General features: G+C 38.9%; 1 protein-coding gene across 1 annotated transcript in view; it reads left to right on the forward strand.

Moving 5' to 3' along the window:
- Nucleotides 1-23,888, forward strand: part of si:ch211-57n23.4 (immunoglobulin superfamily DCC subclass member 3) — a 64,809-nt gene that overhangs the window by 17,732 nt on the left and 23,189 nt on the right. The window contains exons 2-6 of the mRNA XM_051922806.1: nucleotides 1,881-2,186; nucleotides 7,935-8,079; nucleotides 9,336-9,466; nucleotides 10,760-10,897; nucleotides 11,122-11,280. Coding sequence (XP_051778766.1) covers nucleotides 1,881-2,186; nucleotides 7,935-8,079; nucleotides 9,336-9,466; nucleotides 10,760-10,897; nucleotides 11,122-11,280 — 879 coding nt within the window. The remainder of the gene's footprint in view (nucleotides 1-1,880; nucleotides 2,187-7,934; nucleotides 8,080-9,335; nucleotides 9,467-10,759; nucleotides 10,898-11,121; nucleotides 11,281-23,888) is intronic.

The following is a 23,888-nucleotide window of genomic DNA, read 5'->3' on the forward strand; positions in this document are numbered from 1 at the left end:
TACTCATATAACTTGTAAGTAGTCTATGTCTAAGATATATAACACTTCTGAGGCACTATCTGGAATTTGAACATTAGAAAGATTTAGACGAGAACAGGCCATTAAACCCAACAAAGCTTGCCAGTCCTGTCCACTTCATTCCTCCAAAATAACATCAAGTCTAGTTTTGAAGGTCCCTAAAGTTCTACTGTCTATCACACTGCTTAGTAACTTATTCCATATGTGTGAAGGAAACTTCCTAATGTTTGTGTGAAATTTACCCTTAACAAGTTTCCAACAGTGTCCCTGTGTCCTTGATGAACTCATTTTAAAATAACAGTCTCCATCCACTGTACTAGTTCCCTTCATAATTTTAAACAATTCATTCATAATCTTAATCTTCTTTTATCTAAACTGAAAGGCTCAGCTCTTTCACTCTTTCCTTATAATAGTCCGGAGACCAAAACTTCTGAATTCTCTGCACAGATTTCGATGGGCACAATTGCACTAGAAGAAGATCAGGGAAAATCTGCTGGAGTGATTCCAGGACTGTGAGTTGAATTCTAGGGAAATATTTAGGAAGTGTAGTCCTTTTCATCTTATACAAACAAAGTGGCCAGCCAGTTGGTGATCCAACATCTTAGTGTCTGTTCCCAGCCTTGTCACTGTCTGCACAATTTTTCATACTCATATCAGATGAATGTGGAGTTTTACACGACCTTGCAGTTTCCAGGGTAGGTTGAGTGGCATCTGTAACATGTCCCAGTATGAGTCAGTGTGAGTGAAACTTAGTGTCTGAATGTTGTCTATGATGGACTGGTGTCCCTTCCATGAATGTTTTCAGCCTCTGGCTAAAGCAGGTTAGGAAAGTAGATGACTGAATAAATAGTAAAGGTCTAAAGTTTGTACGGGAAGTAAGTAAACCTGAGTAAACCAGAGTTTTTATTTTTCTTCCTTTCATCTAATTATTCATTTCTAACTTGATTATTCGTTGCCAGTTTTACTTCACATACAATGATTGTTAAATAACTTTTCTTCAGGGGAAAAAAATAAGCTCTATATACCCGATTTACCCAGAAGTGTGACTGAGACATGTACCTTGTGTCATGTTTCACTGCCACATCATTCTCAGTTTCAGTGATAAAACAAAATGAGTAAGCACAAGGCATTTGGCTTGATCTTTCTTCTCTGCCACACTTTGTTTCTGACTGACCATAAAAGTTACCAATGCTGCCTAACAATAAGATTTGAGTCACGGTGCTCCCCGTGTGGAGTTTGCATGTTCTCCCTTTGTCCACATGGGTTTTTTCTAGGGCGCTCTGTTTTCCTCCCAAACTCCAACATTGATTGTCTGGCCGCATCAGATACAGCACCATGGAATAAAAAGTCTGTGAGGCAACCCCAGCGCAGAGACGTAATCTTGAGGTGTGGAGATACAAGAAGTGTATGGTGTTCAGAAGTTCATCATTTTACCCACCTTAAAATTTCGCCTCAATGTTATTATGCCTGTGTCATTGTCACATAGTTAATGCTATTGTCACAGACATGAATTATTTTCTCAGCTCAGTCTCCATGTAGAGTTTTCACCTTTAACCTTCTTATGTGCCTTCTTGGGTTTCCTTCAAGAGGTGACTAGTGTTGCTACCAAGGTAGAATTTGGTTTCCAACCACCTTGTAATCAAAACAATCAGAGTAGAAAATAGACTTACAGCTACTACATAGCCCTTTCTCATCAATGCATTTTGTTGTGTTATTTCTTTTCAGATAAATTTTGAATCTTACTTATGAGAATACTGTATAAGGAAAACTTTAGAAGTTTGACATATTGTTCTGTACCGTCTGTATGTTGTGAAATGTAAGACTAAATATGCCTAATATAATGTTTTTTGGTTTCTCCACAGGCCAGGACAAGACTTCAGAGCTTTCTTTCCTTTCGGAGCCAGGTGACGTCATTGCAGTACGGGATCGTCCACTTATGCTTCACTGCCAGGTTGAAGGAGAAGGGCCTGTCACCATTACTTGGAGGAAGAATGGGGTGCCATTGGTGACTGGACAGCGTTTTTCTGTATTAGCCAATGGCTCTTTGCTTATCGAGAACTTCCACAAGCGGCGTGACAGCAATGAGACTGATGCCGGCGAGTATGACTGTGCAGCAGAGAATCGTTTTGGCATGTTGATCAGCAGGAAGGCCCGTGTTCAACTTGCATGTGAGTCTTTTAGCAGTTGAAGAAGCCATCATTGGCACTTAGGATGTAAATAAATTTATCCAAAAGGATTTAGAGGGATTCAAAAATCAGTTTTTCATGTCACGTAGTTAATCTGCTTTATATATTACTCATGTCACGAGAAACGAAGCGATGCATTAAGATGGAAAAAGTGGAGGGCAGTGAAAGCAGGCAAACAAAGCGATTCAGGCAAATATTACAAAAAACAAGACAAATATAATTCTGCACCATGGAAAATATGTAACATAGGGGTTGAGAAAGACAGAAATGGCACTAGGGTTGCATGGGGAGGGGAATGGGCTTCAATGGATAAATGGGAGATAAACATGAAATCCCACACTGTTAATAAAAAAGTACCCTAATATAATGGGCACCAGAGGCTCTGATCCACAAGAGTGCAGGTGATGCCACACAAGGGAATACAGAGCATCGCCACCACAGAATTCAAGTTAGGATCAAAAGTGGGATGTATACTGAAGCAACATATAGTGGGCTGTTTTTCCACTTAATGCACCTTCTTAACCTGAAAACCAAAGATAATACAGTATTGTGCACCACTAAATTAATAAGTTAAAAAGAAAATGGCAGTTAGTTAGTGACAGCTTTTTCTTACCTTGATTGTTGTGCCTGAAGGTATTGAGGTTGTCTGTATTTTAAATAGAAGGCCAGGAGGAGGAGGAGTGATGGGAAGAACTCTCAGAATTTTAATCTTTTTCTCCTGAAAGAACTTCAGACACTTTTTTGCAGAACTTTGTCAATAACTCAGTGGAGCAGCACCAAGCAAACATGGATGCTGCCTCCTAAGCCTCAAGTACATGTAGTTAATTGTCTTTGTTGACGTCCTTTATTTTATTGTACAGCACTGCAGAATCCTAATCCCATTAGCTTTTTTTATCATTAATGTTCTGTTTTCAAATACAGTATAGATATTTTTATTTAATTCTAAAGCAGAGAAATATTTTTCCTTAAATTTTTTGTACAAGATGCAAAAAATAACCCAGTGACTTATATCTGGGAGGAAAAAATTATATTTTGAGCCGCTACAGCATATAATCAGCATTATATATGTTATATACACCAAGGCATCTGATGTAATTTTCTGGGGATGATAGTGAGGTAAAACGACCTAACGATATCAGAAGGAAGCTTACACTATTCCACCATTATGCCACATCTTGTCTGGCAAACCTCACATAAGATGGGTGCTGCTCTGCTGAGTGTAAAAGAGAGCTGGACACCCACAAGCTACTATACAGGCCTGGCTCATTCGGGGGCCCAGAGATGCAGTGGTCTTAGAGACAACCCAGAGCAAAATATTTTACAGGACACTGAAGACCCGCAATTGACCCTGGAAAGGACTCTGCTCAACTGTTGGATGTGAAACCCCAAGTGGAGTTCAAAGAAGTTTATGTTTCATTATGGTACTGACTCTAGCGTCACAAGACAAATTGGGCAAAAAGAAGGGCCAGAAAAAAGAGGGAACACGATAAATAGTGATGACTGGTGTTGTTTTGGTCTTTTGTGCTGGACGGGTAGTTTAGTTATCTAATAATGTTAGCCAAGCTGACAGATCCTCTACTCAGGATACTCCAGTGGGGCAGCTGGTCTTTTTCTCCAACCACTGACATGATACAATAGTTTTGAGTTCTTCCTCTATTCCTCTGTCTCTTATGATTTGGTTTTTGAATCTACCATTTATTTGAATACATTCAGGGGTCTTTTCTGGCTTTGTTCTGGTTTAGAGTGACTCTTGTTCTGCAGCTTTTAACAATAGACATGTCTACAATTACATGGTGGTAGACCAATTTGTTGCTGCTTCCCACTGAAAAGTAATTTCAGTTTTGTTGCAAATAGTGCAAACAAATAGGTAAAACCTTTGCCCCACACTGAAAGGCTATTTTAAGGTGTTGCTTCTTTTTTACATATTCAGAAATACATTTTTGTTTTGCAGGAGGCAATTCTAGTAGTATAGTGCACAAGGTAGGAATCAAACATGGATGGAGTGCCAGTTGATTGAAGGGCACAGTCCAAGATACCAATTTAGAGTCTCCAATCAATGAAAAAAGAAATCGAGCAAACACAGATAGGTAGGGATTTGCCCCTCGAGCTGTGGAGTTGCAAGGCCCAGTGCTAACTAGTTGGTGTTGCACAACTTCACCATTCCTTTTTATTATTTTGAGATTCCTGGCTAAATATTCTGCTTGAGCATAACTACCCTGATTTCTCTTTTGTTTTATTTAGTACCACTAATCCCATTAATTTTTCTTCACCTTTTTTGCATTTCTACGTACATGATTACATTGGCAAACATTTTGTAACCCCCAGAGGATTTCCTGATCCTTCTCTTCTTTTAATAAAAACAAAATGATGGTTTAATACAGCTACATTGTAGGATTCAGAAAGGTTATGGCTAGGGAAAAGGTCGCTGTCCTGGTAAGTGTGTGTGTGTGTGTGTGTGTGTGAGTGGTGAATACTGCAGCAGACGCTTCCCAAGTGGTCATTCATTGAGGTGCTAAAAGTCGGTCATGCATTCTTCTGGTTTAGACAGGCCGTCTGAAATCCTGCCTTTTGTGTCGCCACTGTGCAATGCTAATGCTGAACTAAATCACCCCTGGTGTGGCATAACTGCCCATAAAAACTGAATAGCGCAGGAGTGTTGCAAAAGACATAGAGGCACAGAAGTTCAGGAAATGGGGGTTCAGTTAAATAATGGAATTTTCTGTGCAGAAGTAAGGCTTAGGCATTTACATACTTGGTGGAAGTCACAGCTCAGTAAGGGGATAGCCATGGAAGAGGCTAAGAGATAGAACCCTCCATTCTGTCTGTATCTGAGTACTGACGGAGCTGGAGACGGAATTGTAAGACAGGAATTTAATTTGCAAGGCTGATGTAGTCAGGCATGGTTAGGTCATGGCATGTCTTCTTTTGTATCTACTCACTAGTTGAACAGAAGGTGAAAGTTTGTTTAAAAAGAAATCAGCAGTGATAGGGTTATACCGGAAAACACCAAATTCTGACCCTTACCCTTGGCTCACTGTTAGATCCAAAAAGTCCATAACCATTACACTTCAACTGATGAAAAGTCTATATGCTCTGTTAGAAAGTATATGTAGAGTACACTGAGATGATCCACATCCTGAAAAGCCCAATATAAAATACAGATTCACCAGTTGTGTGGACCATGTCAGGTATAACTTCCTAGCAATAGCTGGTTCGTTGACAAATAGAGAAGCTGTGACATCAAGCATTAACTGGATTTATTTCATGTAACACCCACTGCAGAAGAGTGCTTTACAAAAGAATGAAGCATTCAAGTGGAGAAAATGTTAAAGAAAATGAGAACATTATATTTTTCCCAGCCTAGGGTATATTAATGCACATATTTTCTCATTATATTTCACGTGGGTTTCTGTATAGTAAAGACGTATAGGTTTTGCATATTTTAAAGTCTGTCAAAAATTGCATTTTCTTGCCAGAAACTAATGATCAAACACTAATGTGTTTGTTGGAAAGGCTGTTTATGGCTGGGAGGAACAATGTTCTCCCTAAAATATCTGAATTTTCTGACTATCACATAAATTATTTTTGCACACACAAATACAAAACAAGAATCTTTCTGCTGTAAAATGTGAAAAGAACCTTCTGCTCCAGCTACCTGGTCACAGAGACAGGGAAATGATGATTTTTAAGGAGAACAAGCTGGAATATACAATTATGCTGCATATATTTATATATTAGATTTGCATATTATGTGTATAAATGGTGACATTAATGGTTTAACAGAAGGCACTGAAGAAAAAAAAGCAAAATGAGATCTGGAGAAAATAAATGACTACTGTTCTAAAACTGCTCAGGTCAGCCATCATCCAGACATATCCTAAGTACAGAAGAAACAAAAAATGAGTTTCTTGTTTACTTATCTGTAAGATGGTCTTTAGAGTCAGTGAAGCTACAGGCTTTTCTAAATTATGTTACCATAAATTGTATAGTAAGCTGAATTTACCAGTCCTTCATATTCTTTATAATCATTCTTCTAGATCAACTTTAATGAGCCTTGGAGTTCATGTACAGTAAAGATTTAGTTTGTGCCATTGTGTATCTTTCTGTCTGCTTTCTGTGATAAGGACTGATGTGTCAGTATGCCATGCTCGACAGACCAGGCCACTCTGTGCTATGAACATTTCCCATCTCTTTTCGGGAGATTACCAGGTATTCCTGTCAAAAGATGTAATCCCTCCAGGATTTCCTGGACCTTCAACCCCAGGGACATCCTAACTATATGACAAACCACCTCAACTGGTTCTTCTTGATTCTGAGAGGCAGCAGTTCTCCTCTACAGTCCTCTCATACTGTTGGGCTTCTCATTTATCATCAGGAGTGAGCCAAGGAGCCGTACGCAGGAGCCTCATTTTAGCCACTTTTCTTTGCACAGTAACGTCATTATTTGGTCATTGTCAAGAGCTTATGACCATTGGTGAGGACTGGGATGTAGACTGACCTGTAAATCAATGGATTGTGCTCAGACAAAGCTTTCACTGCACCTGTCTGCTCCAGTGTTTGTAAATATGCAGCCCTGGTCAATTTGATGGTCTTTCTCAAACTCTCCATTGAGTTCACTCATGAACAATGGCCTAAAGTACTTTGAACTCCTCTAGTTGAATTCCACACCTTACCTACAGAAACAGGCTGTTTTATTTTTTGAAACAGGACCATGGCTTCAGGTTTGGACTCATCTGGACCAGAGCTGTGAGCTGCTTCTGCCTGCTCTTTAGTTTGGGATACCCTTTTCTTGGTCTTTGCACAGATTCTAAAGCTGCCATTTGTTTCTTTTGTGATGAGGTGACCACAACTGCAGACAGTACTCCACTTGGGGACTCAGTACATTGCAAAAAATGAAATCTAAGCAAGTGAAAAGTATTTATATCGTGACATTAAATCTTGTTTTCCTTATTGTAAGAACTATTGACTTATCAAAAAAATACAGTATTTACGATTTTTTAGCTTACTTTAAGAAATCTTGTCAAGCTTTCTCTCATTTGCTGCTTCTAGCAAATTAGCCTGGTGATCCTTGTCATTTTTATAAAAAAATGAGTAATATTTTATTTCACAAAATAATGAAATAGTGTCCTCTTTAATTAAAAAAGTTCATCACATTATAAGTCTTCTCAGGACACAGAGCTTGTTTTATAGCCAATCATTCATTAATTCTTCTGAATCTCTATGTAGAACTATAGGGGTCTGGAAGTATTAAATGCAAGTCTGCTTACAGATCATTACATGGCATACATACATAGACTGTGGGTGAATATGGGGCTTCCAATCAATCCAATATGCATGTCTTTGGTTTTTGTGACAAATACCAAACTAGTCCAAGAAAAGCAAGAAGCTCTAGCTGTGCTGCACAGTGCTCAGGGTTTTTATAACACCCAGTTTTGGTGCAAGTCAGATAAAAGTAACAAGACAGGTGATAGGGTGGGATTTGATTCCCCGGCCAACACTGTGCACTTCTTAACAGCCATCTTTGAGTCCTGAGATTAATGTTGCCCTAATATAGTTAGGAAAAATGATTTACTGGGGTTCAGAACATTATTTAAAGATACTTTTTATAGTAAGCAATCAAATGGCCCTGTACTTCCTACATCCAGAAATCTAAAATTGCATAGATAGATGAATGGCAAGTATATTACGTAATGGTGATCTCCACAACTCTAACTTACTTTCTTTCCTCAGCCCTCCCCAAATTCTACACACACCCTGAATCAATGACCGTTGACGAAGGTGGTGTTGCTCGCTTTCAGTGCCAAGTGAATGGCATCCCAGAAGCTGTGATCACATGGGAGCGAAATCGAACTGCATTGGACACCAATGACCAGAGGTGAGCAGATGACTAAACTGAACAAATGTGTGTGCTTATCCAAAAAAACATTGACGACGGCAAGTTTCTGAAGTAAAAAGTGGTAGTGTGGATCAGTGTTTTTCGTCCATTGTTAACTTATTCTATTATTTTACCATTTACTGTATGTAGGCCTTAATTTTTGGGAGAAAGTAGACTAATTATGATAAAAACTCTAGACCCTTTTTTTCGGTACTGCTGGACAAGAAAAGCTAAAATACTCATATTTGCTTCTTCAAAATCTGTCCTCAGATGTCAGCCAAAATTACTATGGTCCCTAGCTACCTGACAACACTGCTTAGCAGAACTTAATCCATAATTATTCTGTTCAAGTGTGCAAACACAACGGATACCTTCATGACTGACTAAGACTGCACGAGCTAAGCAGGACCCTACATTAACTTTTTGGCCATCCAGACCATAGTTAACTACTGTCTATAGACTCTGACCTCCGTAATCCTGAACTGAACTAACAACAACCTTTCTGTCAAAGACACCATGTCAAGGCACTTCATACAGTAAGTACTAATGCACAGTGCCACTGTTTACAGGTTTTTTTTTATAGTTGGAACACATCATGTTCGTCGTCTGGCTCGGGGTTGGGAGCAGGAGTTGAACTGCCATCTTTTCTGATTAACAGTCAAGTTCAGTAGCTACTATACCAAATAATAATAATAATAATATATAACATTCTCAAGCCCATTTAATCCACACAGGCATGGGGATACCATAAAAATGTCACATGAACAGAGACCAGGCATAGAATTCAAACACATAGAACTGAAGCAGAAGCAATGCTAACCACTGCACTGCCATTCTGAAAATTATTGTTAGTGAGAAATAGGGTAGCATAAAGCTTAGATTAAAGTAATATGTTTTATGAACTTTTCTGTTAATTCTAATAAGATGGGTCTAAACAAAAGGCTTATCGGAGAAAGAGTTAGGTGATTATTCACTTCATTACTCCAAGTTAGATGATTAGCTTGACATTACCATGATATACTCAGACGGCATTTGTACGCACTCTCTTATATGTCAAATAGCAGATTCCCACTTCAGTCTCTCTACATATGCACAGCAGGCTGTTAAAGGGTTATATTTTCTTGAATTTTGCTTTATTGTGTTAGAAAATTGAGCTTCACATCTTTTCATCGATCAGTCCTTTTCAGTTTCTTTATGGAAGAAATATTCTAGCTTCATGTAATGTTTATTCTTCGCATTCATTAATTCCCATCCAGGTACACACTCCTGCCTACAGGCATCCTGCAAATCACAGGTGTCCGTCGGCCAGACTACGCCTTCTACCGTTGTGTGGCAACCAATATCGCCAATACCCGCTACAGCCATGAAGCACAACTCAATGTGTCAGGTGAGTGCAGGGTCCTGGGAAGATTTAGACTGTACAATGTACAAAATTGCCAAATTCTTTGTTAAGTCAGATATATTTTAGCAATCATTTTTTATTTTATTCATTAATTATAATAATAATAAGCAGCAATATGACCCCAGAGTGGAATATCTTCACCCCACCAACTAGTTCTGGTATTATGAGAAGATGGAACTCAGGACATCATAATTTTTTGTGAACTTCAGAGTTATAAAAGTTTGAATTAGTGTAATGTTTATGGTAATGTTATAACAGGTTTCTATATTTTTTGGTGCCTTATGTCAAAGTCTAGAAAGTTATGTAGTTACAAGCCATTTGACACATTGTCTGATGGGAGTCTACAAGCATCATTATAAACGAGACTGGCACTGGCACTTTTGTGTCATGTTCTGATCCGTGTGGGAATGTGTGGTTCAGGGCTGTGAACAGACAGTATGCAGGTACCTGGTCACCTGCAAAGCATACTACAGCAGCGTTTCACAACCTTTAAGTATTTGCGACCCAAGTTTTCATAACAGTTTTAATCTCGCCCCCCTAACGTTTTTTTGAAATAATAATAAAATTTATTCCTATATTTTTTGCTGCTGATACACCGCTACAAGTTTAAAATTTCTCTATGGATAGCAAAATTACGCCACATATGGCAACATTTGCGCCCCCTTTTTTGTTATTTCGGGGCACGCCCCACAGATTGAGAACCGCTGTACTACAGTAACCTGTAGTCCAGTGAGGTCCTAAGATGCTATAATCCCCATTCCCATCAGCATCATAACAGATCGTGTTCCCATTATACACCAATCTCCCGAGTAAGATTTCAATTTCTTGGAACACATACAGGATAAAGAAGGTCTCTGTAGTGAGTGTGGGCAGCGACTTCGCCTTTGCAATGAGCTTTTTGATTTTGCTCTGAATTACATAAGGTATCATTCAGATGGCTTGCATCAAAGGCGCATATCAGAGCTCACTAATTCCCTTCAAAGTGAGGTTGTCATGGAGACGCCTCATTTGCTTCTGCTACACAAGTTTTCCTGGTCTTCCTTGTAATGGATTGAAAGGGCGAGCTTTTGTAGTCATTACCTACCGTTGTCCAGGTTGTGATGGGAAAATTTACATTTCAACATTTCTAGTACACACCTGGGTGAAAGATTTCTCTGACACAGTCAATGAGCTCCATGTCTTTTTTTTATAATCAGACTAAATGTATTCATTTTTAATTTGTCTATGATATGTCAGTACACTGTATGTTATAATAAATATTTTATTGCTTTTTTGCAGCTGCATCCCAGAGGATGTACAAGGAGCCAGTTATCCTCTCAGGGCCACAGAATCTTACCCTCACAGTTCACCAAACAGCCATCTTAGAATGTATAGCTACAGGAAACCCACGGCCGATTGTCTCTTGGAGCAGACTTGGTACGAACACCTTGGCCTATTTATTTTTCATACTGGATTTATGGTCCTCTAGCATTTTTCCTTTATAAGAGGGGTGCAGGCTCTGCCTGTCACTTTGTAATATTTTATCTGTTTTATCTCCACAGTTCTTTTACTCTTTTATGTCTGTCTAACATCCAAATCTTTTTGGGTATCATTTATTTTTTTCAGTTCACAGAAAACTATTTTTAATGTCTCACTTGCAGATGGCCGCTCCATTGGTGTGGAGGGAATCCAGGTGCTCGGCACAGGCAACCTCATGATTTCAGATGTTAGCCTGCAGCACTCTGGAGTGTATGTCTGTGCTGCCAACCGGCCAGGGACTAGGATGCGCCGTACTGCGCTGGGGCGTCTTGTTGTACAAGGTAGGAACCGACTGCGTTTCTCAGTTCTAGAGTGAGTGGGAAGCCATAATGGAACAGAGTGGTTACCTCAAAGGACTCTTCTGTTAGTCAAGCTCACTGTCAGGTTTTGTAAGGCTACACATTGTCTTGATCAATAGAGGTCAGGATAGTGTTGATTCTATATAAAATCAAGAGGGGAGGATGAGAATCCCAGTTCCTCACCAATATGCTGCACAGGAGTTAGACACCAGTATGAACCAATAATTCTGAGAACAGAGGAGTTTTACCACTCTGAATAGCTGATCTTCAAGAAGATTAAAAATATAGGAAAAGTCAGAACATCCATTAACAAAGGATTTAACATTTGTTAACAAGGAACCAGTCACCTGGTCTATAAAATGCAGTGTAGATTTCAAGATCCAAATTGATCACACATTCACTTATTTTAAACGTTTTACTTAAAAAAGATACCCAGCTATGGTTTTTTTACTATAATATACTATAATAGTTTAAATATATATATATATATTTAGTAATAGTTAATTACTATAATATACTATAATATACATATACAGTATATATATAAAATCCAACGTCTGTCTGTATGTCTGTCCGCTTTTCATGAGAGAACTACTTAACGGATTTAGATCAGTTTTTTTTCTATAATTTCCTTGAACATTCTGGTTGATTTTGCGACTTCTCTCATCAAGCTAAGTATCATAGTTCTCTTGTGGTACCGATTTATTCACACAAATCTGAGAGAGTGGCTGTGGGCCGAGAGTATGGGAACGGGACCTCAGGAGTAGGGAGCCGGGCAGGGCCCTCCTCACTCATGTGCCAGCCTCCATTCGAGTCACTCTACCTCTCGCCACTTGTTGGAGTGCACATTGCCTCCACTTAGCTAGCAATACCAGTTTGTTCAACAGACATTATCATCTACAGATTGTTAAGGAGTAATGTTTGACATTTTTGAGAGAGAGATCAGAGATGCTGCATGTGTTTTAGAGGGTAGCTACTCATTGGCAGAGAGCTCACGGCCACGTGCTTTTCTCCCCACGTTGGGGAAACTCTCCTGTCAGAGCTGAACATGATCAGATACAGTGCCAGTGTTTGACGTTGCAGCGTACCTACCTCCCGTTTCACCAGAATTACTTTTTTTTTTTTTTTTTACATTTTTTTTATTGATTTTTAAAGTTTGTCCTGTTTCACTACCACATGGGCAGAGCCGCGGGGGACAGCTAGTAGTTTAATATAAAAATAATGCATTTTGATCTCCCTTTTACATGCTGGGGCCTCCTTTTTTTGCAGAGAAGTCATTTTGTTCCAAATTTTATCCTGACAACTCCTTTTATTCTTAATGTCAAAAATATGCACCTATGCATTCTATTTTCAAGCATATACACCAGGGGTCCTCTAGTTCAGATGTGGAAGGCTGCAATCCCTACAGATTTTTGTTCTAATTCAGTTGCTTAATTAGAAGCAACAAAACTTAAATAACTTCATTCTTGCTAGTGCTTTGAATCTGTCATGTCAATTTATTCTTATACTAAAGATGCTTCCTTGCAGAGGATATCATCCAAAAGATTTGTGTGCCAGGGTAGATTAGTAATCCACAGCCCTTTGCTTTTTCCCTTTCCATTTCTTCTAAGTATTTTATTAAAACAGATACTTCTTGATGAACACACATACACAAGTGTAAGTGGGACTAAGTTATTCGGTGAGCTGCCAGCTCCTTTGTCTTTTGCATCTCATTGTTGATTGGTAGTTACGGAAGAAAACAAGACGAAATTCAGACCAGCTGTTTAAGACTAAAAGTATCAATTAAGGGTTGGGAATCTTAATGAGTGAGCTAGCTGAAATGAAGCACAAAACTGGTGCTTGATTAAAAATATTTCAGTAGCAATAATTGGCTTCAAATTAAGAAACTGGGTAGGAGCAAAAAATCTACAGCCTCTATGGCCCACCTGAATGAACCTGAAGACACCTGCTATCATGGGGAGCCAGAGCACATCACATTATGAATTGTTTCTAGGTATGAACCTATACCAGGTGGGATGGCAGTCCAGTGCAGGACACACTGACTTGTGCTTGTCCACCTTCACTCATATTGGACCAATTGAGAGGTCCTGCTTGAAAAAATGTAGGTGTGCTGGAGATCTGAGTAAAGACTGAAACAGAGAGCTCTGTAGAAAATGAATACCTTAAAGTTCATGCTGTAATAAATGTCAAAATAAAACTTTGTTTCATATTTTTCAGTTTATTAATTTCCAGTTTCATAACCCATATCCAAATGTGTCAAGCATTCATATTCCATATACAGGGACGTTCTCTAAGTCCATTCTCATATATACTAACATATCTTTACCTAAGTAATAATGAGATTAGAAGGACACCAAAAACCATCCAACATCTAAACTCTTCATATCAGGTCCAAATGTTAGACTCAGTCCTACTGCAGGGGTCTCCAATTCCAGTCCTGGATTGCTGCAGAGGCTGCAGGTTTTCATTCTAACACTTTTCTTAATTAGTGACCTGTTTTTGTTGCTAATTAACTCTTTTGCCTTAGTTTTAATCGGCTTGCTATTTAAGACTCGGGCCCCTTAATAATGTTGATCTCCTCAAGTCCACAAAGCATTTTGATGGTGTTCTTAGAAAAAAGAAAATGAACAGTTTTGTAAATGTCTGCTGTGGCAGAATGAGAGCACCAACAAGCCATAGAATTAATTAAATAATGGGTTTAATTAACAACAAGGATTGACTTCTAATTAAGAAACTGGATAGAGTGAAACCGGTTGGGGTTTGTGGTCCTGACTTAGCTGGTCATATGTTGGCACACTAAGATCTCATTTCTGTTTGGGTGTCATTTAAGGCAAAAATGAAAAATTCAGAGGACTGAATCTTAAAAAACAAGGCAATTAAAATGAAGGGAAAAGAAGTTAATTTAGCAGCAAAAGACGGTAACAAATTAAAAAAGAGTTACAATGAAAACCTGCAGCCACAAGTGGCACTTCAGGACCATAGTTGGAGATTCCTGCCTTCATATGCTTTTATGCTTATCATTAGACTAGCTTGTCCAGAAGCCCCTGGTTTCTACATTTTATACTTAGATATCCATATATCAAGTTTTTACTCTTTGATAATTAATTACATTTATATAACACTTTTGTCACTACTCAAAGCGCTTTACACCATCAATGTGTAGCATCCACCTGAATGATGTGATGGCAGCCATTTTTGCACCAGTACGCTCACCAACCATTAGCTGTTAGGTGGTGAAGTGGTGGAAGAGATTAGAGACAGGGGAAGATTTGGACAGCATAACGGACAAGACCATGATGGATGATTTAGCCAAGATATAGGGATAAACTCTACTCTTCTTGAAAATTTCCCAGGGATCTTTAATGACCACAGAGAATCAAGACCTCAGTTTTACGTCTCATCTGGAGAACAGCGCCATTTTTACAGCACAGTGTTCCCATCTCTGCCCTGGGGCACTAAGATCCACACACACATCACAGGGTAAGCACCCCATGCTGGCCTCACCAACATCTCTTCCAGCAGCAACACAAGCTTTTTCCTAGATGGCCTCCCATCCAACGTCTGGCCAGGCCCAAAGATGCTTTAAAGTCACAGTCCTCACAACTTGGTCACTGTTTATAGTTTGTCTCCAGGTGTTCCAGGTTTCTTCCAAATTCTGTATATATTGGCTAGCCTGATGGCGACTGTTCATGGTCTTTGTAGGAATGCCTGTCTGTGCCCTATGCTAGACTATCCTTTCCAGGATTGGCTCCTGTCTTGAACCATTGTTACTAGGAGTAGCTGTGGTTTTCCACAATTATACAATGGAATAAAGACATTCAGGAAATGAAAGATTAAATTAATTGTTAACAAGATAAAGAAAAAGGAGATCTAACTTAAGTATATGCTGCTGAAACATTATCAAAGCTTTCAGTTTACTGGTGTAAATTTACAGGGCCCTAATGTAACTTAGCCGTTTGTTTTGGATTAGTATTTATTCTCTTTCATACGTAAACTATTTTGATTGCGCTAACTTATATATTTTAGTAAAAATTTAAACAAACAACAGAAATGTGATGCATATGATTTTGGATTACAATAGAAAATAATAATGGCATCAAGAAGTATGGGTAAAAGTGCACACTGCAAAATAAACAGCTCCAGAGAGTGACTTGCACCATTTTCAGTATCATAGATGGTCACTGTCCCTCAGTGGATATACTCCATTCTTCCAGAGTAAAACATAAAGCCTTAAAGATCTCATCTGACCCACCACACAGCCTGCATCCTCTGTACACTCTCCTTCATCTGATGGTTGCTTAGGTCTCTCAAGACCACAGCCATAAAGGTTTGTAATAGTCGTTCCTCACAAACTATCTAACTCATAAATTTACACTCTTGGGTATTCAAAAGACACAATAATTTTTTTATGTTCCATTTACTGTTATAGATCGTGGAAGTAGCCGGTTTGATGGATATGTATAAAGCTTTGCCGTGGCTTGGTTAGTTGGAAATTGTTGAGGAATGATGATCGCTATTATTCTTATGTGGTGCTTACATTTGTATTGATTTTCTTTGTTTATATGAGTTTCACTAAATCATATTCCATGTGACTAGCAGCTTTTGGCAATAACTGAAAATTAAGAATAATAAAAGAACAAGCAAAAGGAGACCAAACAGATTTGGCCTACATAATGGCTTTTCATTGCAAACCAGCTCCACCCTTAGCTTATCTGTCCATAACACATTGTCCTTCACATCCGGCTGTTCTCTAACATTTATCTGGTATATTTATGCTATTTTTTTAGATCCCAATTTGGCTGACTTTTGTATTTTGACATTGATTGTCCCAGAAGATGGCTTTAGATCCTTCTTAAGTTAACCTCCTATTGATTTGTTGGTTTGGTGGCATAGCCTGCTCTTTGTTTGGACAACTGATCTTGAAATTCCTCCATCATACTGTTTAATGACTGGCTTGAAATCCCTTTGAATGTACTTTGTGAACTCACCCAAGAGACAAATAGGTGTCATTTTCTGACATTTGAGGGCTCCTGGAAGCATTTGTCCTTGAGACAGCGTGGTACCACTCACCTGGAATGGTTATGAAATGTATGAAAGTCTATGCACATCTGGAAATGCACACAATCTCCATTTGCGTGGGCAACAATTAAATATTTAACTTATATCAATGAGCATATTTTACCTTAAAATAAAACGATACATTAAATAAACAAGTAGTAAGAAAAAGCTGTCATGTAAAAGCTGAAGCTGTATGGCCTTTAGACAATATAGTGATGAGAGTCAAGGTACAGAGGAAGTGCAGAATGTCACAAGCAATCGTCCTGTCACTGTCACTACATGCCTCAGTTGCTCTAAGCAATACACAAAATTTGTGGATTTAATCCTACCTGTTAGAAAAGAAAGGGCTGGTTTTCATTGCAAAAATTTTTATGGTAAAAATGTAACATATGAAGAACTACACCTGGGTTCATAAACCTTTAAGCAGTGTGAAAAGTGAAACAATGAATCTACAATGCTGTCCTTAGAGGCAGAATTACAAAGAAAAAAAAAAGCATATCTGAAACTGGCCAATAAAAAGCAAAGGTGAAGATGGGCAAACATTCATAATCATCCAGAAATCCGCAGTCCGATGTCTATGCTTCTTAGTCCATTTGAACCTTTCCCTGCCATTGTTGTACATGACACTGGTGTTTGGCATGTACTGTTTAAGGAATGATATGGCCAGCAGCCAAACCACCTGGACTTCAGAGCAGGTCATCCTCCTGAAGCTAAGCATGTCTGGGCCTGGTCAGTACTTGGATGGGAGACCATCTAGGAAAAGCTTGGGTTGCCACTGGAAGAGGTGTTGATGAGACCATCATGGGCCTCTTACTCTGGGGTCTGTGTGTGGATCCCAATGCACAAGTGCAGTGCAAAATGGTGCCATCCTTGAGAAGAGATGTAAAACCATGGTCCTGACTGTCTTTGGTAATAAAAAACAATTCCAGGACATCTTTCTAAAAGAGTAAGGTGTTTCTCAATGTCCTGACTGACCATGGTCTTGTCCATTACCCCCTGTCCCTTTTTGGCTGACTAGCTCTCTCAACCCTTCACTGCCTAATAGCTAATGTGTACTGGCACTTTAATGGCTTCCATCGCATTACTGTGGCTGTTGCACATCAGTGGTGGTTGAAGTGGCCCCATACAGCCCATGTAAAGTGTTGTGAGTCTCTAGAAAAGTACTATATAAATGTAACTGTCTATCTAAAGGAGACGCCAACTGAGGACCTATAAGGCATTTCTTTCTCAAACTGCAGAATCTGATGTCCTTATCCTCTTATGATGCTGTCCATCTGCCGCTTTCTCTTCTTCTATCCTGGTTAGTTTGCCCTCCTCTCTCAAGACAGTAATAGACACCTTTATGTGAAACCTTCAATATCTTGTCAGTCTGCCAAAATAAAATAACCTTCACTTCTCAAAACAACAATAGACTGATGTGTTTTTCCAGAAGCTGTTTCATTTTGCCCATTTCTGAGCCCAGAATAGAACTTTAGGAATGCCAGTACCTTGCAGCCTAAAGAAAGACAGCTTACCTGCTTTATTGAACAGAACAGCACAGGTACAAATGTTTCTCTAATAATGGAATAACATTTAAAGAGGATTAATGAAAGAGAGAGTTTACCATTAGGGCACTGAAGCAATGGCAGCTGAAAATAGGGCTTTGCAGTCGTATGTGAATAATAAATGAAAAAATTAGCAATTTCAAGTACTGATAGTCATTAGAAACATTAGTAATGTCTTGGCTGTATTTTCAATCAGTTTATTGGTACCTCAATCTATCAACACCAACTTGTGAATGCTTGTGTATATATCTCATAACCATGCACACACACACACACACACACACACACACACACACACACATATATATATATATATATATATATATATATATATATATATATATATATATATATAATATAATTCACACAGTTTTGACCTCCCCCATATTCACTTATGTCTTGCTGTACAGGCCTCGATCAATACAATACTTATTAAAGACCCTAATAGCTTATCTAAGATGAACTGAAAGGCAGGCAGGGACTGCAGCTGCACCTTCAAGCCAAGCACTGCTGTGTCTGTTGACTTAAATCATTAATGGTGATGTTTGGATGAACCCTGGTGACTTGTTCTCACTGACAGACTGTGTAAGAAAAGCAAAATTAGGTTATAAGCACAGGTTATTGTTGGGAAATAGAATTAATTTCATCCTGCGGAGAGAATTGGATACAAACTAAGATGTGACATACTGCTTGATGCTCAGGTCAGCTCCGGCACATGAATGGTTTATCATGACACTTGTGCACAAAAAGCATCCATGAGTCTCAAAGAGAAATGCTATGGTCAGTATGGCTTATTATTGCAGCCCCTTTTCATTTGTCTTCATGGACATCTTAATTTTTTTTGAAGGTGCAGAGGCTAAAGGCTACACATTGAAAGGCACAAAGTCTGTTATTCAAGTTTTGCAATTTAAAACATCTTTCTCTGCTGATCGATGTTCACATCCACCTTCCATATGGACACCTTTGGTAAATATAGCAATCTGCGGATTCTCTGACTAATCAGAATGACAATGCAGCTCTGCGTTATTAGAGAAGTGCGAATGTGAGAAGTGAGCCTTGGCCTTTCGCACACTCGGTCCTGATCTCCTTGGCCTTAAACTCCATTTGGGAGACCGAGGCATTGAACTTCGTCTGTCTGTGGCTCTGCTCGTGCATGTGTGTGGGAGTGTGTGGCACCTCCCCGAGAGCCTCTGGAGAGTCAAAGACAGCTGCAGTGCTCTGCTGGACAATAGAAACCATTTGACCAAACCTGAAAAGGTGGGGGGAGGGGCCAGCGCACTAAGGAGATGAAGGGGGATGTGGGAAGGCAAGGGAAGGCTTTAGCCTTCACCTCTGACCCGTGACCCTCTAACAATAAGCCTTAAGAAAACCACGGTGATGAATTGGCAAAGTTGAATAAACAGGGGCTGGACATTAGCATGGGTACATTTGTAGTGCGGGAGGGAAGATTGATGACGATGTGCTGCAGGAGAGACTGGCCAGTCGGGGACACTGGAAAGGCCTGCGCTGCCATTGTTCTCAGCTGTCACATTTCTGTCACCCAGATCTGTCCTGCAGTGCTGGCGGCGAGACCAAAGTCGAGCGCACACTAGTCACCCACTGCTTTTTTATTGGAAAGGCAGAAGACAAAAGACAGCGACCACTAAATCACAGGAAAACTCCTTTTATTGCACAGAAGGCGAGAATGAAAGATTTAGTGAAAAATGAGAATCTCCAAGTGACTGTTTTGTACGGGCAGAAGCTTCACATTGGCTGTTTTGGAGACGAAAGAGTCAGGGTAAAATTTTAAACTGCTGCTGCTTTTGTGAAAAAATGACAGGGACCGAGTTTTCATTTGCATTCTGTTAAGACTTTGCTGAGGGACTTAATGTTGCTTCACAATTCATAAAAATCTAAACCTTGCTTGTGTTTAATGGACAAGTGTCTTGCTTTTGAGAGATCAGAGCCAAGTTCCTGTGTCTTGTAATAAAAAAAAAAATTGAAATATTTTGTGAAGACTAAATGGCAGCATGCAGTCTTTGATGCTTTTATGTTTTCACATAGAACACGTGATAATGCAGTGGTGTGAGCTGCTGCCTCACAGCTCCTGGGACCTCGGTTCAAATCCCACCTCAGTCATTGTTGAGGTGGTGTTTCCTATCTGGGTTTTCTCCAGAAATATTTCAGTTTCATCCAAAATACATGTAGAATAGGTTCTATGGTGAAGGTATACTATAAATCTGCTTTATACTTAATGTTGCCCTTTTAAAAAATGGGTTTGCAAAATGAATGGATGTTTTCTATTTTACTATGAAATAGTCACATCATGTTGTGAATGCTGCTTCGGCTCTAGATTTGCTCCAAAACATTTCGCTGACTTCCACTATTTGTGATGTTCAGAGATTTCTCTATGTGGACATGGGTTTAGGCCATGAGATCTTAATTTCCAGAATATGTGTACTTGTGACTCCAGTTTTTGTGCCTGGCAGCCCATGTTATGTTGATTCAATACTTTGCAGCAACAATTGCCAGGTTTCTTCTGGTTGTTACTTTAAGTGGGAATGAAGAGCGACAAGACTGATTCTGGGATGGAGAGTTATGACTTAAGAGGAAAGGTTGAAAGAGTTGAAACAAATGGATATTAAGAGGTGACATGATTGAAGTGTTTCAAATTATGAAGGGAATTAGTACAGTGGATCGAGACTGTGAGTTCATCAAGAACACGGGGACACAGTTGGAAACTTGTTAAGGGTACATTTTGTGCAACCATTAGGAAGTTTTTCTTCACTCAGAGAACCATAGAGACTTGGAATAAGTGACCAAAAATTATGGTGGACATTAGGACTTTAGGGCCTTCAAAACTTGAATTGATGCTGTTTTGGAGGAATCAGACGTATAGGGTTGGCGAGCTTGGTTGGGCTGAATGCTTGGTTCTTGTCAAAAATTTTTCTGTTGTTCTAATAGAAAAGTATTGTTGCTGTACTGCCCAGGTTAGGATGAGCAAGTAGAGCAAATTGCTGTTGTAACTCAAAGCTCATATTTTTTAAAAGTGCAACTTGCTTTTACAAGAAATATTAACAAAAGCCTTTAAAATGCCAATTAATTGATAGAAGGTATTGATGTAAACGACAAAGAGCCTGAAACAGGAGCTGCTTGTTTCTTTCAATTCAATTTGCACTGACATGGAAGCAATGAGAAGTCAAGCACAATAACACCTTTTATTGGATAACTAAAAAGATTACAATATGCAAGCTTTCGGGGGCTGCTCAGGCCCTTTCTTCAGGGACATGAGTTAGGTTAACTTAGATTAGGCTGAATTACAAAAACTAATATGTATATATCATTATGCTCTGAAAGTATAAGGTACTAGTGAAACTGCATCTGGAGTACCGTGTGTAGTTCTGGTGAAAAAATTACAAAAAAGGCAAAGCAGCACTTGAAGTCTTGAGATCAAACCAAGTGCATCCTTGGCTAATCTGAAAAAGCTGCATTGGAACCTACATGAGGTCCTCAAAATTCACAAAAACATTGATAAAGCTGAGTTCCTCCATTTAAGCAGTGAATCATGTACTCAAGAATATTGACGTGCATTAAACACTGAGGTCAGGAAGCTCTTCTTCACACATGAGTCATGGGAATCTGGGACAAACCATCAATTCATGCAATTGAGGCATTGAGAATTTTTAACAAAGATACAGTATGTGGGTGAGGCATTGAGACATCATGGCTGTTACTTTCAGGTCTATCAGCTGTTGCCTGGTAAGTCATTTTAAGGCAGAACTATCTAACTTCAAAGACACCCTTCTTAAAACTTACTGTAGTTAAAAGGAACAAGGGTACCCCCAGTCAGAATTTTGGGTCCAAAGTAGTCTATTGTCTCATCCTGACAAAGTGGAATATGTGTGCAAAATTCTGTTGAGATTGGACCAAGAGCGTGGAATTGTATAAAGAACAAACACATGAACACTATGTAATCATGGCACCAGAGAGTGCCAACATGATCGGTGTGGGTTGAACAGAACTTGTCAGTACTTTATACACAAGATGATATTACCTAACCAAACACACCTAATATACTGAATGGTTTCCTCTTATTTGTCAAACATCTCATGTCACCTGTAATGAAATAAATAACAAGAAAAATATACAGATGTTAGTTAAATTCTAACTAAGTCTTCTAACTAAGTCTAAGTCTTTTCAGGCGTTTCTGGAATGGAACAATGAAAGGAGATATTATAATATAGCATCCTGTTCAGAAATTAATAAATTAGTTTGAATGATAATCATCTAGCATTGGGTAATTCAGGACTGAGTGTGGCGATCAGTGCACTGGCCCCTGTCAGCAAACAGAATTATTTTTTTATGTTTCTGAATACAAACTTCAAAGAAGAAAGGAATAGAGTAGAATAATGAACATTTCAAACAAGAGACTGCCTTTTGTCAATGAAGCAATACACCCGAGGAGAAAAATGCATAGTTTAGTTTTAGCCTCCTTATTCATTGTCACCTTGTATGTGACGTGTAAGTGAAATTGTGTGTATTGTTCTTGGCTTGTTGTTATAGGAAACACACAATAGCAGGACGTAAGTCGGCACAAATTAATATTCAGCCTTTTAATCTCATGCTATAAGAGCAGGCTTCAGTTCCTTATTATACAGTATTTGAATAAGAACATTTGAAAAATTAATAAATGAATCTAACAGATAATTGTTTTTTTGAAGTCAAGGCTAAAAGATCAACTAATGGCGGTGGAGGAAAACTTGATATCAACAGAAGAGGACTCGTTCTATTTTTTTTTTATCATAAAATGGAAGCCTCATTTATAGACAATCTAGATTGTAATTTTTAGTTCTATTTCCACTTACAGTTCAAGGATGCACTAAAGTACTGTTATTTCTTTATTTCTTATATGACAAACAAATAATAAAAAGTACTTTAAGTATATCCTAAAACTATAGGTGCACTCCTATTGAAAGTCCTGCTAATGTATGAGCGCTCTCAATGGACACTGTGACTCACTTGAATGCACGCTGACTCTGACTATTGTGCAGCATACTGTGCATCTTTAGCTATAAAAGTCTGCTACATTATTAGACATCTCCGGTCTAAAATGTCAGTCGCAACCCAGCAGCGTCTTTGAGGGGTGTCGTTTCTATTCAGAGTCGGCCTATCCTTTTCACAGTCATGTAGAGCTCTCTATACAATCTAACATCACCTCTGCTCTCAAAGCACAGAGCTGTTGCTTTATATGGCAGAAAACTTTTTTTTTTTTTTTAATAAGTAACACAATGAAGTAAGCTGATGTGATCCTTATGCCTAAGCAGTCTAGTATGGACTAATAATACACTGAGGCTGTTATCTGGCTTATCCTACATGAAAATAAAATACATAATAGATATACACTGTAAAATATATATAAAATGTAACGAAATGCTGCTAATCTTTCCATATTTAGTCCCATTCATGACCATGGGGGCATCTGGAAGTCTAGGACTTATAACAAGCATAGGCACACGCCATGGGGGCCACTGAGCACACAGAATACACAACTAAGAGGTGCTCATCAGCCTCACAGAGCACCAGGGAGAGGAGGAGAACACACTGTCTGCATGAAGAAGGCGTTTACAGCACCCTGATAAGCCAACATGCCTTGAGATAACCCAGACATAACACAACATGGAATTCTCAAACGCAGGAGCCAGAGCCTATCCCAGCAGCACTAAGTGCAAGGCAGAAAGCAGTCCTGGGCAAGGTAGCACCTCATCACAGAGATTATATAAAAAATAAAGATATGTTGTATAGATCCCATTATGAAGTTGCAAACAATGGGTGCTAATCCCAGAACCCAGAATTTTTTCAAAGATTCCAGCATATAAAAATGTGTCAGGTTTATTGCATATAAATAAAAGGAAATGCTAAACAAAAAGAGGCATGTAAAATTAGAAAATAAAACAGACAAAATCTCCTTCAGCCTTTCTGGGCCTATCAAAACCAACATAGCAATGCACA

The sequence above is a fragment of the Erpetoichthys calabaricus genome, chromosome 2 (genome assembly GCF_900747795.2).
Source record: "Erpetoichthys calabaricus chromosome 2, fErpCal1.3, whole genome shotgun sequence".
In the NCBI taxonomy this organism is placed as follows: domain Eukaryota; kingdom Metazoa; phylum Chordata; class Cladistia; order Polypteriformes; family Polypteridae; genus Erpetoichthys; species Erpetoichthys calabaricus.